General features: G+C 36.6%; 1 protein-coding gene across 1 annotated transcript; it reads right to left on the reverse strand.

The window, feature by feature from the left end:
* Positions 1 to 67: 67 nt before the first annotated feature.
* On the reverse strand, positions 68 to 11,217 carry nudt6 (nudix (nucleoside diphosphate linked moiety X)-type motif 6). Its single transcript, XM_026281330.1, has 5 exons — positions 10,879 to 11,217; positions 9,950 to 10,153; positions 8,901 to 8,956; positions 1,619 to 1,673; positions 68 to 470 (listed from the first exon to the last, which is right to left on the reverse strand). The coding sequence occupies exons 1-5, from the start codon at positions 11,096 to 11,098 to the stop codon at positions 94 to 96; spliced, it is 912 nt and encodes a 303-aa protein (XP_026137115.1). The 5' UTR covers positions 11,099 to 11,217; the 3' UTR covers positions 68 to 93.
* Positions 11,218 to 15,769: the final 4,552 nt, after the last annotated feature.

Genomic DNA, 15,769 nt, shown 5'->3' on the forward strand with positions numbered 1-15,769 from the left:
ACCAGGCCTAAATGTCTCAAGCCACTGAGCTTCTCCAGTGAATGTATCTTGATTGTACTGTACTGAAACGGTTTAGTGTGGTGTGGGGTTGCTCTATGCCGTCTCTGGAAGTCGTCTGTGGTAGAGCTGATAGAAAAGGCCGGAGTAAACGGCCGGCATCTGCTCCATCGTCAGGTCGATGTTCTGGAAGCCGTTTTCCAGTCCGTACAGCAGGAGTCTGGCGACGCGGCTGGTGACCGGCGTGCTGTCGCTGGTCTGGGCCAGTTCAGTCAGGTCCAGCCATTCGCAGCGCAGACACTCGTGAGGGCAGAAGTCGATGTGGAAGGAGAGCGGCCGGAGTCTGCAGATCAGGTACAGGTCGGACATCCCGAACGCTCCCGGATGATTGTGCTGCTGACGGACGCTGAGGAGCGAACAGAACTGAGATCGGACGCCCGTTTCCTCAAAAACCTCCCGGACGGCCGTCTCGCCTGAAATAGAGCGTCCAGTTAGAATAGAATATAAAATAAAACAGAGCAAATATAGTGTAATGATATTAATACAAACAGTATTCTTCCACCAAACAATATAGTTCCGCAGAAACCGTTGTGGTTGCCGAGCAACACAAAAATGTAAACAAAGGTGTGTGTTTGTAGAGTAATATACAACAGCTTTGAACGCGGCACAGCCAATCAGAATCAATCTGTTTTATAATCCAAAATAAACTCTCCAATCTCGGAGACGTGTAAGCTGTCAAAACGTTTTTAAAGCATAGTTTACCCAAGAATGAAAATTAGCTCTGAAAAAGAAATCTGCTCAGTCTCAGGCCATTCAGTTTGTAGATGAGTTTGTTTCTACGTCAGATTTGTAGGAATTTTACATTGCATCACTTGCTCGGCAAAGTATCCTCTGCAGTGAATGGGTGCCGTCAGAATCCACACCCCGTAACCCACAGCACTCTAGTCCATCAGTTAACATCTGGAGAAGACAAAAGCTAAAACACATCCAACATGTTCACTGATGGACTGGAGTGCTGTGGAATATTGTGATGTTTTTATCAGACTCTTATTCTGACGGCACCCATTCACTGCAGAGCATCCATTGATGAGACACTGATGCAGTGCTACATTTCTACAAACCTGATGAAGACACACACTCATCTACATCAGTAGATGACCTGAGTACATTTGTCTCTAATTTAAACTTTTGGGTGAATTGTTTTTAAATACTTTAACTCAATCAGTTTGACTAATACTGTATCTTAGATCATGATATTTAGAGAAACATTGAGTAGGATAAAACATAAGGTCAACATTGTTCGCTTGTGAACACAATGTCATTTACTGAACTTTTATACAGAACATTTATTTTTTGGAGAAAGCTTTTGTGATCTACGCAAGGATGTAATCGATAACTATTTTGTTTATATACAAGTCATTGTTTGACAGAGAAGGCATATTTTTATTTGAAGAAGGTTATTTTAGTAACTGAATGTCTTGAGAGTCTCATATATTAGATGATGTTCTTATAAATGTAAGTTTCTGCTTTTACTGCTTTAGCCTTGTGTACCAGAACGTTCTGTTGTGATTGAATTTAGATTCAGTTTAACATCAGTTCTGGATCTGAATCTGAATCTTACCGATGTTTTCTCCAAGATCTGACAGACCACCGGGAAACTTCCAAGCATTCGTAGTCTGAGAAGGGAAGAAAAGTCATGTTTAACCCGTGCATGTTATTTTAGCTGTACACTTAGCTGTACTTCTTAGAAATATATTTTTATGGAAATTAGTCGTTTTATCTTTCTGCTATTTTATCGTTTTCATTCCACATTCACAGATTATCTAAATAGTATTTATATCTATCAACACAATCTCAAATATTTTCATAAAAATGTTGTCTTGTAGGGTTTAGATTTGAGAGAGTACAAAGTATTTCCATATTGAGTTTTAAAAGAATATAGAAAATGCTGCTAGTTATGAATGAAACATTGATTCTTACTCGAGTCGTTTTTGGTCAATTAAAAATATATATATACAGTGTAATGTAACAGCTTTAAAGGTTTGTGACATGAAAATCTTTTGTACTATCAATAAAAATCAACCAGTATTTTTGTGGGCAATTAAGTCTGAAGAGTGTATTTTAATTTGCAAATGAATGAAAAGAAATCAGTGTATTGAACATCAATGAAAACAATGAAAATGTCTTTAACATTGTTTTCTAAATACTATCAATTTGTAGCTCATAATACCTTACATACTGTTTAAAAGATTCGATTTTTTAAAATAAATTAGCAAAAAAAATTAACAACAACAAAAAAGTAAACAGGAAGTATTAAAGAGATTTGTAGTTTGTTCCTTTTTCCTCTTTCATGCTCTCCTTGTCAAACACACACAACTCCTGATTGTTTTCACCTGTGTCTTGTTAGTCTATTACGCCGAGTATTTAAGCCCTTGATTTTTCACTATTCTTTGTCAGGATTTATTCATTGTTTGTGTGCTTAGGTCCCTGATCACACAGAATGTAGTATTTGCAGTGAGAGGCGTTTTTTATTTAATTGTTCACCTCGCTTCTGCATCTGAGCGCCTGAAGTTGAAAAAAAAAGCGCCCCAACGTCATTTGTGGGTTTTTTTTGCCATTATCCAATCGAATGAATGGCATTCCATTGTGATGACAAAGTTTACCCTTGCTTTAAAGCTTATAAAGCCCTGAAAGAAAGTCTGGAAACTACTATGATGGAGGACAAACTTTAGTTGTCTGTCGTGGGTTACCCAAAGTAGTATTTTATTTTTAGGAGTCTGTTAACATGACAGTTTACTAAACAACAAAAAACAAAGATTGTAGAGCGCTCGTGCTATAATCCTTCAATTAGATTGACACAACAAAAAAAATCAGCCTCGCATTTTCAGACCTTAAAAAATTGCGTTCGGTGTGATCAGGGTCTAGGATTTCTCGCTGTTTCCTGTAACTTGGGATTAGTTTGAATTATTTTAGTTCCTAGATTTATGTGTTTAATGATTTTGTTGTTTTGATAAACTTTAACTGCATTTGGATCCAATTCTATGAAGTTATTTTTGATTCAAAACAACTGAACACCTGTGGCAGTGCGATTTGTAGTTGTAGAGAAAAGCCACACATGTGTATCAGTAAATTTGAAGTCACAGAGAGAAATGTTTTAAGAGATGCAAACCAGTAGACTTTTTTTCTCTCCCACAAACACAACACAACAGTTACACCTTCTCAAATTCTTCATTGCAGGTGCACAAATCCTATTCTACAAATCACACATTTAGAAACTCGTACGCTCACATTTTTGAAACAATTGCTGCAGTGAATGTGGTGCAAAATGCATTTACACACCCGCATCAAGAAATGTGAAGTCGTGGAGAAATGTTGAACATCCGCAAATCAGTACGTGAATTCATCAAATGAGAGTTGCACACTTGTAGAATATTTTCTTAGAAATGTCTTGTATATTTTTCTAAAACAAACACAAAGTATGTAACTACAGCTGCTTGAATCTGCTGCGATGAATCTCAAACACTGTTTTTCGCTTTCAAGTCACAAGTTTCGCGCTCTCCCTTTTGCACCGAGATATTTGGTTCAAAAGTGATTTGTGCATCTGTAGAGGTAGTGGGCGGGACTGTTTAGAAATGACAGAATTTCAGCCAATCAGAAGAGCTACTGAGCCGGTAGATATACGCCCCAAGCAGTTTTACGCCCCTGTTGTTCCTCATGCGTCCAGTAGGGGGAGGCTGCAGACCTATGACCTACTGTAAAATGTATTATTTATATTTATTTATAAACTGTTTATATATAAATGAGACTGACTGATATATGATGTTATGAATTTAATTTATATTAAGTTATATTTTGATATTAACCATATTCAGGCCATTAGACATACAGTACTGTGTAATCATATGGATCCTAAATGAAATATTTGCTGTACAATTCACAATTGTTCGTCATACAGCAACAGAACATGTTCTACATAGCATTTTATGAAGACAAACACAATTTAATCCTTTTCTAAAATTCCAAGGGTCATTTAAAAGAAAGAGACAATATTGTTGTTCACACAAAAAAAATATTTCTTAACATCATGACTTGGTTATTAACAGCATGACTCCTGTAGATGACTCTCCAATGGTTTGCCACTCTTCTTTAATTGTTTCTTTATCCTGCTGTCAAAGTGCTCCCACTCACTGATAAAAATAAATAAAAAAGCAAAAGTTGCATAGTGGTAGAAACAATGGTTATTTATAAATAATGGCAGGATGTCATGTTTCCATTTTTTTTTTCTTTGGATCCTTACAGTACCTTGCGTCAATGACAGGTCCTCGCAGGAATTTCTCCTCAGCCTCCAAGATGGACATGTTTCACAACAGCAAGAGCACAGATGATGGACTACCAGAGAAAGATTTATCACAGCCCAAATAAGCCAAGCATCATTTTGCATTTTTTATTTTTTATTTTTTTACAACAAAATCAAAAGTGCCTTTTCTATATTAAGCACAAAACTATTATTTTATAGTATAGCAATGATCTAACATTATGGATAAACTATTTGACATTAAAAACAATGTGAATATGACACCATGCAGAGCACAACTAACACACAAGACCTACCTCTGGAAAAGGGACATCCATAATGAATCTGATCTGGTCACTGTGGGTGTGTGTAGGTGTGCCGTCCAGAATTGAAGTCATCTGAGTGTAGATAACATCAATTCGCTCCTGATCTTCAATGAACAATATTGATGGAACACTTGGAAAAAGTGTCAAGCCACTTTGATTTTTTTTTTTTTTTTTTTTTGTCCATTGATGATGAACTGTGGTTAGTTAAGTTTGAGTCAGACAGAACATCTGACTCAATCAATTACTTTTGCCTCTCGAAATAAATTGACCCATCTTTTGAATTGATATCGCTAATTGATATTTAATTGATCAATCTTTTATAAATAATAAATGTTGCATCATTACACAATACAATCAACAACAATAACTTTAGCAGATTATTTAACATACCTCATACGTATCGCTTCAAGAAGGTCTGCTGCTATCATACATATAGATATGGTCTGCTGTTCTTATATATGACTGGGCTCATATACTAATATACTGCCTTCCCCTACTGGACGCATGAGGAACAACAGGGGCGTAAAACTGCTTGGGGCGTATATCTACCGGCTCAGCAGCTCTTGTGATTGGCTGAAATTCTCTAATCTCTAAACAGCCCCGCCCACTACCTCTACAGATGCACAAATCACGTTTGAACCAAATATCTCGGTGCAAAAGGGAGAGCGCGAAACTTGTGACTTGAAAGCGAAAAACAGTGTTTGAGATTCATCGCAGCAGATTCAAACAGCTGTAGTTACATACTTTGTGTTTGTTTTAGAAAAATATACAAGACATTTCTGAGAAAATATTCTACAAGTGTGCAACTCTCATTTGATGAATTCAAGTACTGATTTGCGGATGTTCAACATTCCTCCACGATTGCACATTTCTTGATGCGGGTGTGTAAATGCGTTTTGCACCACATTCACTGCAGCAATTGTTTCAAAAATGTGAGCGTACGAGTTTCTAAATGTGTGATTTGCAGAATAGGATTTGTGCACCTGCAATGAAAAATTTGAGAAGGTGTAACTGTTGTGTTGTGTTTGTGGGAGAGAAAAAAAGTCTACAGGTTTACATCTCTTAAAACATTTCTCTCTGTGACTTCAAATTTACTGATACACATGTGTGGCTTTTCTCTACAACTACAAATCGCACTGCCACAGGTGTTCAGTTGTTTTGAATCAAAAATAACTTCATACAATTCCCCCTCGTCTGCAAACCCATCATCTGCAGTGAATGGATGCCATCAGAATGAGTTCAAACAGCTAATAAAATAACACAAAAATCCACAAGTAATCCACAGCAATCCAGTCCATCTGTTCACATCTGGATAATAAATCCATCAAGACATTTTGAAATTCAAATTTTAGTTAAAATGTTGGATTTGTATCATCTTTTGTCTTCTCCAGATATTCACTGATGGACTGGAGTGCTGTGGATTAATGTGATGTTTTCATCAGACTCTCATTCTGATGGCACCCATTCACTGCAGAGCATCCATTGATGAGACACTGACGCAGTGCTACATTTCTACAAACCTGATGAAGAAACAAAACTCATCCTGATCTCAGATGATCTGAGGGTGAGGACATTACCAGCACATTTTCATTTTTAGGGTGAAATATTCCTTGTAATTACTATTTCACCTTATAGCGCCGTTTATATTTCCTGTATATTAGAGTATTAGATTAGTAACTTTAAGAACACTGAGATTCACAGGGTTTGGGACGCAGCCGAGGAGCTCATCTTATTGCTTTAGAGTGCATTGCAATGTGTCACTGTTTTCCACTGGTGAAAGATGAACCGCTCAGCAGGGGTTTAATCATTTCCACACCAGAGAAACATCTCCATGCAGGATAAATAAGTCCTCTGATACTCCCAGAGATATTTTAAACCGGAGCACGCAGGCCGTTTTACCAGTAAATGACGGCTGTGACGCAAGATAAAAGCTGCTGGCTGCTGGATTAAACAATCCTTTGAGTTTCCGTCCCAGAGCTGCCTCCAGCTCAACCCAGCTGTGTGTTTAACTGGGAAACACTCTCCAGGACCAGACTGAGGTTTAACAAGGTTACACAGAATCCATTAGCGAAGGAAATAACTAGACGAATATCAATGTGCGGTAAACGATAAAACTATTTGTGCCACAAACCAGTGTGTTAAGGAATCTGAGAGTAAAAGTTAAAGAATCTGATAAGACATGCACTGTGAGCTGTTTCTGTACATCTTAAAAAATCTTATAATTTCACTTTGTCACAATTTCAACTTTTTATCTCTTATGCCATAATTATGACCTTTTGGGATAACTGACTTTGTATGTCAAATTTCGAGTTTGACTTATTTCATATCTATGACTAAGCAGGCCTGTGTCATAATTGTGTTTTGTTACTTGTCTCTTAATTGACATTTTGCTATAATTTTGACTTTTTTATTTCATAGTTATGACTGTCATAATTTACGTTTTTGCCATAATCTCTCACTTTTTATACCATAATTAAGTTTCTGTCATCAGTTTTTACAGTGTGCCATCATTTTTTTTTATCTCATAATATGACTTTTTGCAACAATTTTGACTTAGTTTGCCATAATCTCATTATTACGGAAGTTCTAAGCGGCCATGCATTATAATTTTTTTTCTTTTTGTTTTCTCGTTATAACGACTTAATTTTCTCGTTATCTCGACATAATGAAGTTCGTTTTCTCGTTATAACGACTTGATTTTCTCGTTGTCTCGACATAACGAAGTTCGTTTTCTCGTTATAACGACTTGATTTTCTCGTTGTCTCGACATAACGAAGTTCGTTTTCTCGTTATAACGACTTAATTTTCTCGTTATCTCGACATAATGAAGTTCGTTTTCTCGTTATAACGACTTAGTTTTCTCTAAGAAGTTACAAAACTGCGCCAGCAGGTGGCACTATAGACCTTAATATAACTGATGGGTTGTTGTCTATCCACTTTACTGTACGCGGACTTTCCTCGTGATCGCTACAGTTTGTGCAGTCTTGTTCATTACTGACATTTAATTAATTCATAAATGTTAAATGCTTGAATCAATATGAATATTTTGTGTATTAAGTTCCTGCTAGATGCATGAGTTTCACCAACGCGTTCTGTGTCATAAAATAACTGCTTATCAAAACCAAGGTTGACAACACTGTATTCTGCTTATCTACAGTAGGACGGGATTTAACGATGTAGGCTGATGTGCTTCTTTTCCTTATTACTAATCTTTATTGTTAACCATATTGATGAGAAATGTGATGTATATGTAAAATCCATAGGCTAATTTAATTCAGTTTTATCCTATAATGTTGTAATCATTTTTTTCTACACACACACTACATGTAGGCTACACATGAACGCTCTTTTCAAATAGAAGCTTGTAACACACATGATATCTGCCACATCATATAATGACTACTACAAATGACAAATTATATATAATTTTATGTAAAATAAAGGGAAAATGAAAAGTGAGTTTAATCCAAGCAGCTCTAATTTCATGGTGTAGCCATTTAAACATGTTAATTACAAAAACAAAACGTTAGTTGTACTGTCTCTGGAAAAATCAACAGTGATTGATCAGCCTTTATTTATATACAGTATTGTAGTCGTTATTACCTAGGCAAAGCTAAATTTGCTGAAATATAGGTTCCAGTAAGAGCGCCTGCATGGTGTCCATCAGATGCCTGTCAAAGTTGAGTTTGTTACTATAGCAACAGTAAAACTGTCATGTCGTTATAACGAGAAAACGAACTTCGTTATGTCGAGATAACGAGAAAATTAAGTCGTTATAACGAGAAAACGAGCTTCGTTATGTCGAGATAATGAGAAAATTAAGTCGTTATAACGAGAAAACAAAAAGGAAAAAAATTATAATGCATGGCCGCTTAGAACTTCCGTACATTATGACTTAGAATGGCATAATTTTGACTTTTTCATCTCATAATTATTACATTTTGCATTATTTTTACTTATCTCATAATTATGATTTTGTGTGTCATAATTTAAACTTTTGATCTCATAATTACACCTTAGGATATTATAATTATGACATTTAGGCCTGGTTTGACAGACAGGTCTTAGACTGAGCCATGATTAGGCCATAGTTGAGTTAGGACATTAAACTAATTTTTATAAACATTACTAGTGTGCTGACTCCATGTTTGTTGACGTGCGCCCAAACACAGACATGAACCTGTTTACATCAAACTAAAATAACTCCGGGTCTTTAAGCAGCGCAGAGCGTTTCATCAGACACACGAGAGACGTCAGTGTTAGAAGTGAGACTGATTCTGTACCTTATTTCTGTCCTGGACAACAAGGACTTTGCCGTTGGATTCGTCCACAACAGCACCTTTAAACAAGACCACGATAACTCATTATTACACAGAGTCAACCAGAAAAACACCAGATGAGTGTGTGTGTGTGTGTGTGAGAGAGAGAGAGTGGTTTTATGTGACCCACTCCGGATCTCAACTTCCTCCTCTACGTGCGATCACACACACACACACACACACACACACAGCCCCCATTCATTTGCCCACAGAAACAGACCAGAGGTTCTCAATGCAGAAGAACTGTGTCTCCGAGACGCTTCAAGAAACCTCCTGTAAAGCTCCAGTACTGTTAAAAGTTTTAGAAACTTGTGTAAAAATGCTCTGAAATGAGGATGCTGTCAGAAGTAATGTATAAATATATTTTATTCATCAATTAGCTTCTATTAACTAAATGAAATCATGATTCGGTGTGTTTAAAGCAGCTTTAGTCCTCGGTGCACTTCAGCTTCTCGAAGCGTCTCGGAGACACAGTTCTTCTGGATCGAGTCCGTCTCAGTCTCTGTTTCTTCACGTCTAAGGATGATCAGATCACATCTTCTGAGGAGCGTTTGTTTCCAGAAGCTTTACTTTCACTGTTCCTCAGCGGAGGAATGATCTTCACAAGCCTCCAGAACATCTCACGCAGAGGCTGTTGGTCTGGAAGTGCTTCAGAAAGGAAATGTGGTCGGATTATTCACTGCTAGAATATTGACCTTCACAGCACTGGGCTTTAATCAAACACACACACACAGACTGAGCTCATGCGTCTCTCTGGGCATGTTTGGACATGTCTGTGTCCAGCTCTCTGACCGTGGACCGGAGGACCAGCGCCACCTGCTGGAGAGGAACCCTAAACCTGACCCATCTCTGTGACCCTGGACCACTAAACCAGTCACAAACTGAGGTTTATACAGTATCTGAAACCTGAATAAATCATCTCTCTATTGATGTCTGGTTTGTTCGGAGGACCATATTTGTCTGTAATTGTCCTTCTAACACACCAGACACCAATAGACTGGTTCTGCGCTCACCTGCGACTCCTACTTGATGTGTGGCGAATGCAGGCAGTCTGTCTTCCCCCGGCCCGAGCCACAGACTGAGGACGGCCTCGTGTCTCCGAGCGTGATGGAAGCTGAAGCCGAGACGCGCCGCGGCCGCAGAGAGTCTGCTGAGAGAGATGGGGACGTGCAGCCATGCAGCGACACGTCCATCTGACCTCCACCGGCCGAGAGACTCTGACACACACACACACACACACACACAGAGACACACACACACAGAGACACACACACAGAGAGACACACACAGAGAGACACACACACACACAGAGAGAGATACACACACACACACACACACACAGAGAGACACACACACACACACACACACAGAGAGAGAGAGAGATACACACACAACCAGAGACACAGACAGACACACACACACACACACACACACACAAACAGAGACAGACACACCCAGAGAGAGACACATACAGAGAGACACACACACACACACAGAGAGAGAGAGAGAGAGAGAAACATGTCTATACACTCTATATTATATGCACTTAGTTCATTAGTTTAGGATCAGTATCAAGAAATTACCTGTATTCATCAATAATGCATTAAATATATCGAAAGTGACAGTAAATGTTGCATTTAGTTGATCAAAAATGCATTTAAAAAAAAATTTATATTATTATTATTTCAAATAAGTGTTGTCTGTGTGAATCTGTGTTAAAGTGTAATGTATTTCTGTGATGCTCCGCTGTATTTTCAGCATCATTCCTCCAGTCTTCAGTGTCACATGATCTTCAGAAATCATGAAAATAAGATGATTTACTGCTCAAGAAACATTTCTGATTATTATCAATGCATAACACGCAATGCCCTTCACAGACGCGTGCATGACGTCATTGGTATGCGTCTGATGTCAGTGTTTGTTGATGATTGCGCTCCTGTACCCCGCAGCAGCTCGCTGAACTCGTCCTCGCTGATGTCCGGCGGAAAGTCTCGCACCGTGACGCCGCCGAAGCGATCCACATCCCCGGACAGCGGAGGCCAGCAGAGCCGCTCCTGACAGCCGGAGCCGAAGCGAGTCGAGCCGGGGGAAACACCCGAGGAGACCCGCCGGAGAACCGAAGACACCCGGCGAACCCCGGCGGACAACATCCAGCTCCCCATGACACAGACCCAGCAGCAGTCGAGCAGACGCGTAATCACCGCGGTACTGACGCACGAGGAGTTACACAAGCGCTTTAACACAGAGCTGTCATCTCTAACATACGGGCCCCAAACACAATCATCCTCGCGCGAGAGACCCCCTCCGAGAATTAAAAACACATTTATTATTTTATAAGAACCCATTTTATAATGTGAAAACCCAATGTAATAAATAATATTAATTAATAAATATACAAAGTTTGTTTTGAAAATATTGTTACATGATTATTTTTACATTTTATTTATTATTTATTCTATTTTTGATTATTTTAATATTATTTTATTTCTTTTTATGTTCTAAATTATCATTTTTTTATTTAATTATTTTTAGTTACGAATTGATTTACTTATTTACTTTAATCAGTTTGTTGGTTTAATATGTTTAATTGTTTAGTTATTGTTTATTTGAATATCATTATATATATATATATATATATATATATATATATATATATATATCGTCATGTTTATTTATTAATTTATTATTATTTATTTGCTTTTTTAATTTATATTTTTATAATTTAATCTATTTTTCATTATTTAATTTTATCATTTCATTTACTCATTTATTTAATTTTAATCTTATTTTGTATTTGTCATTATTTAATTACATTTAATTATTAAAAACGATTTGTTTTCATCTCTTTATTTATTTTCTTTAATCGTTTGTTTACATTTAATTACTTCAATCATGTTTCGTCTATTATCTATTTATTTCACAGTCTTTTTTTTTTTATTAGTTTTAGTCTACTTTTAGGTTTTGTATTAATCTAATATTTATTCATTAATGAATACATTTTAATCTTAAAAACGCTTTAGGTTTTATCACTTTGGTACCATAGTTCGATATTATTATATCTTACTGCAATACCATGATACCAGAATAACTATACATATCGATTAAAGTAAACGCATCTTGGTTTTGTGTCTTTAAGAGTTGTGTTGTGTAACAGAGAGGTTTTAAGGTCTCTACATTGTGTGTTTTACGGTATCTGATGGGAGGAGCTGAACTTTCACATCGGGAAGTTTACATTCACGACGTGTGTGTTTGTGTGTGTGTGTGTGTGTGTGTGTGTGAGAGAGAGTGAGAGAGAGAGAGCTGACGCTCAGCCAGTGTTGCCAGATTGTATGGACGAATTCCAACACAAAAAAAAAAAACAGCCCAAAATTTTAAAAGTCAAAATAGTGCGATAGAATATGTCAGTCAAGGTTGTTGAGAGAAATTTCAACTAATTAAAACAAAATAATGAAGACAAAATAATATATAATAAAGTTAGATATATTACCCATGGATAAAATTGGGGCAAATATATTAAAGAGATTGACCAAATATGCTTTGCCTAAAATATGCAAGCTGTCATTCACCGATACCCTCGAAAAAACTCATGCATTAATTTCAAGGTCAACAGTCAGAATTTAAATGAAAAAAAAAAGTGCCCAATATAAGTGGAAAAAGCAACATCATTATTTATTTCACACTTGTTCATGCAGACATATGACAATCAAAATTGTGTCGTCATTCATTAATATGTGCACACTACAAAATAATAATAATAATTATTATTATTATTATTATTATTATTATTATTATTATTATCCATGAGTTTTATCAATGAGGTGATATGTAAATGTATGTTTTACACAGGTCCCCCATGAGAAACAATTACTGTCCGAAGCGGGCTTGTCTTTCCTGAAGTTCATATTGTTGAACATTTATATTTGCAGTCAGGGGCGGATCTAGTAAAATATTGATGGGGTGGCGAGAAGGGGGCAGGAATTTTGAGGGGTGGCAACATATGGCAGACATTTATGTACTGGATTTAGTCACAGTTATCACAGATTGATGATAAATATATGTGCACACTACAAAAGGACACAGGCTATCATTTACAAACTTAATCTCATGCATTCAATGTCTTGCATTTGAAACAGTTCATATCAGGAATAAGTGACCATCACCCATAAGCCCCTCACACTCACTAATGCATACAGTATGCATCCACATGTTATTAAGAGCATTATAAAAGATTCAGTGTTATCAATATGTTAATTTATTATAAGAAACACAAGATTTTAACAGACAATGACATTTCCAGCTGGGGAGACTCACCTGATTTTCTACAGTTTAGTGTTAATCATCATCTAACTCAACCAGTCAAGAGCTACATTTAGCCTTCGATGTTATATGAATATGATCCTGAAGCATAGCTTTTATTAGCTGACAATAATAATAAATAAATAAACATTATAGGCACAAATACAAATGTACTTTTAGAAAATGTTTCTGAAAAATATGGTGTTATTGTTTTTGCAAGTTAAAATTAAAACTTCTATGAAAACTTGTGTGATATTCCTTCTAAATAATGTTTTAGTATATATTTTTAAGTATATTTTACTAAGCAATTTCTTACATAATTTCTTTGAGTTAGACCAAACTTTTATTTTGGTGGGTTGTAACCAGAGTTTCTGTGTTTATTAATAAACTATTATTATTAGCTATTAGGCCTTCTTGAAGTATAGCATACTCTACTGTGCAATAGTATTATATTTCTGTTTGAATTTCTTCAAGCTATACCAAAATTTTATTCTGACAGGTCGTCGTAAAGACATTACCGTTTCTGTCAGTCTGTGTATACGATACGATACGAATGAATGATGATAGTTTTATCAGATGAAATGGTGAAATCCTCTCATAGCGCACTGACGTGAACATGTGTAGCATCATCATGTGTTAATATAGTGAAGAGCTTCAGTGTGTGTGTGTGTGTGTGTGTGTGTGTGTGTGTGTGTGTGTGTGGTAGAGCACACATTCCCAGAGACGTGTATAACAACTGCTGGCCAAATGTGTGTCCTAAGCAGGACTGTATTGTTGTGCCCCCCTTCCTCAATATGATGATGAAATAAACACCTACTATAGGGGTGAAAAAAATAACTTTTAATCAACTAAAAAACTAAATGAATAAATTGTATTATTTACAAATCACAATTGTAGCTCTCAACATTTACCTGTGGCTATAACTTTATTATGACTCAAATTTATTTTATAGTCTCAAGCATAAAGAAAACATGCAAAAGGAAACTAAGCAGTTTTACTGTGATAAAACCATGGCCTACACAAGGATTTGATCATCCTGTAAGTGTAACAGCAGCAATCACATGGCATTTGTAATAACGTGTACATAAATAGTTTATTTTGTATTTGCCTACATTGTGTATTTTAAGTAGTGTTATTATTAACCAATCATTATTGCCTCATTATTTTTTATATAATGCATTTTAAGCCATTTTAAAGGCTAGTGATGGCTTAGATCTGTTTTTATAGCAACAACAACAAAAATATTACAGTAGCCTATATTAATACTTTGTAAATTATTATTTGAAGTAACAAAACCATGGTTACTTTGCAGTTGCCATGGCTACAAGAACAATGATTTGTGGTGTTATTTTTAAAACCATGGGTAATTTTCTTAAGGGAACCTGAAAAAAAACAAAAAAAAATCTTTCACAGGAATGTGCCTGAAAGTGATAAACGGGCCTCGTTTTTACCTAAATGATTTATAATTTATTTTAATATATATAAAAATGTATAAGGTGTGCATTGTAGAGACCACCGACAGACCAGGATCTTGTCTTCACGACAGCAATACTTCATGTTGAGCATAAATATAAAGCCTACTGATGAAGGACACCGTCAACAGTAGACTATGCTTGACAGGTGAAATATTTGAAAATCAAAAATTATACATTTATTTTTTAAATTACATTTATATCTGAATATATGTCAGAGTTCGGAGCGGGTTCGCGAATCATTTGAGTCAGTTCGGGAGTTCGGAGCGGGATCGCGAATCATTTGAATCAGTCATGGGTATCGCAATTCATTTGAGTCAGTGCGGGAGTTCGGAGCGGGATCGCGAATCATTTGAGTCAGTCATGGGGTTCGCGAATCATTTGAGTCAGTTCGGGAGTTCTGAGCGGGATCGCGAATCATTTGAGTCAGTTCGGGAGTTCTGAGCGGGTTCGCGAATCATTTGAGTCAGTTCGGGAGTTCGGAGCGGGATCGCGAATCATTTGAGTCAGTCATGGGGTTCGCGAATCATTTGAGTCAGTTCGGGAGTTCTGAGCGGGATCGCGAATCATTTGAGTCAGTTCGGGAGTTCAAAGTGGGTTCGCGAATCATTTGAATCAGTCATGGGTATCGCGATTCATTTGAGTCAGTTCGGGAGTTCGGAGCGGGATCGCGAATCATTTGAGTCAGTCATGGGGTTCGCGAATCATTTGAGTCAGTTCGGGAGTTCAGAGCATTTGCCACCCTATGCCACCCCGGTAGATCCGTCCCTGTTTGCAGTCAAAAGTAACAAGTCCAGCTGCTTTCAAGATATACCAGTCTGGACAGTTTAGAAGATAAAAGAAATGATCGTATATATATATATATATATATATATATATATATATATATATGTATATATATATATATATGTATATGTATGTATATATATATATATATATATATATATATATATATATAGATTAAATATAAAAATATTTTTGATTAAATAATTGCACTGTGCTCTAATTTCGGAGCTGCAGTGATATTTAATCCTTCGTGTCATCTATCCCTCAACAGGTGTAAAT

The sequence above is a fragment of the Carassius auratus genome, chromosome 14 (assembly GCF_003368295.1).
Source record: "Carassius auratus strain Wakin chromosome 14, ASM336829v1, whole genome shotgun sequence".
Lineage (NCBI taxonomy): Eukaryota > Metazoa > Chordata > Actinopteri > Cypriniformes > Cyprinidae > Carassius > Carassius auratus.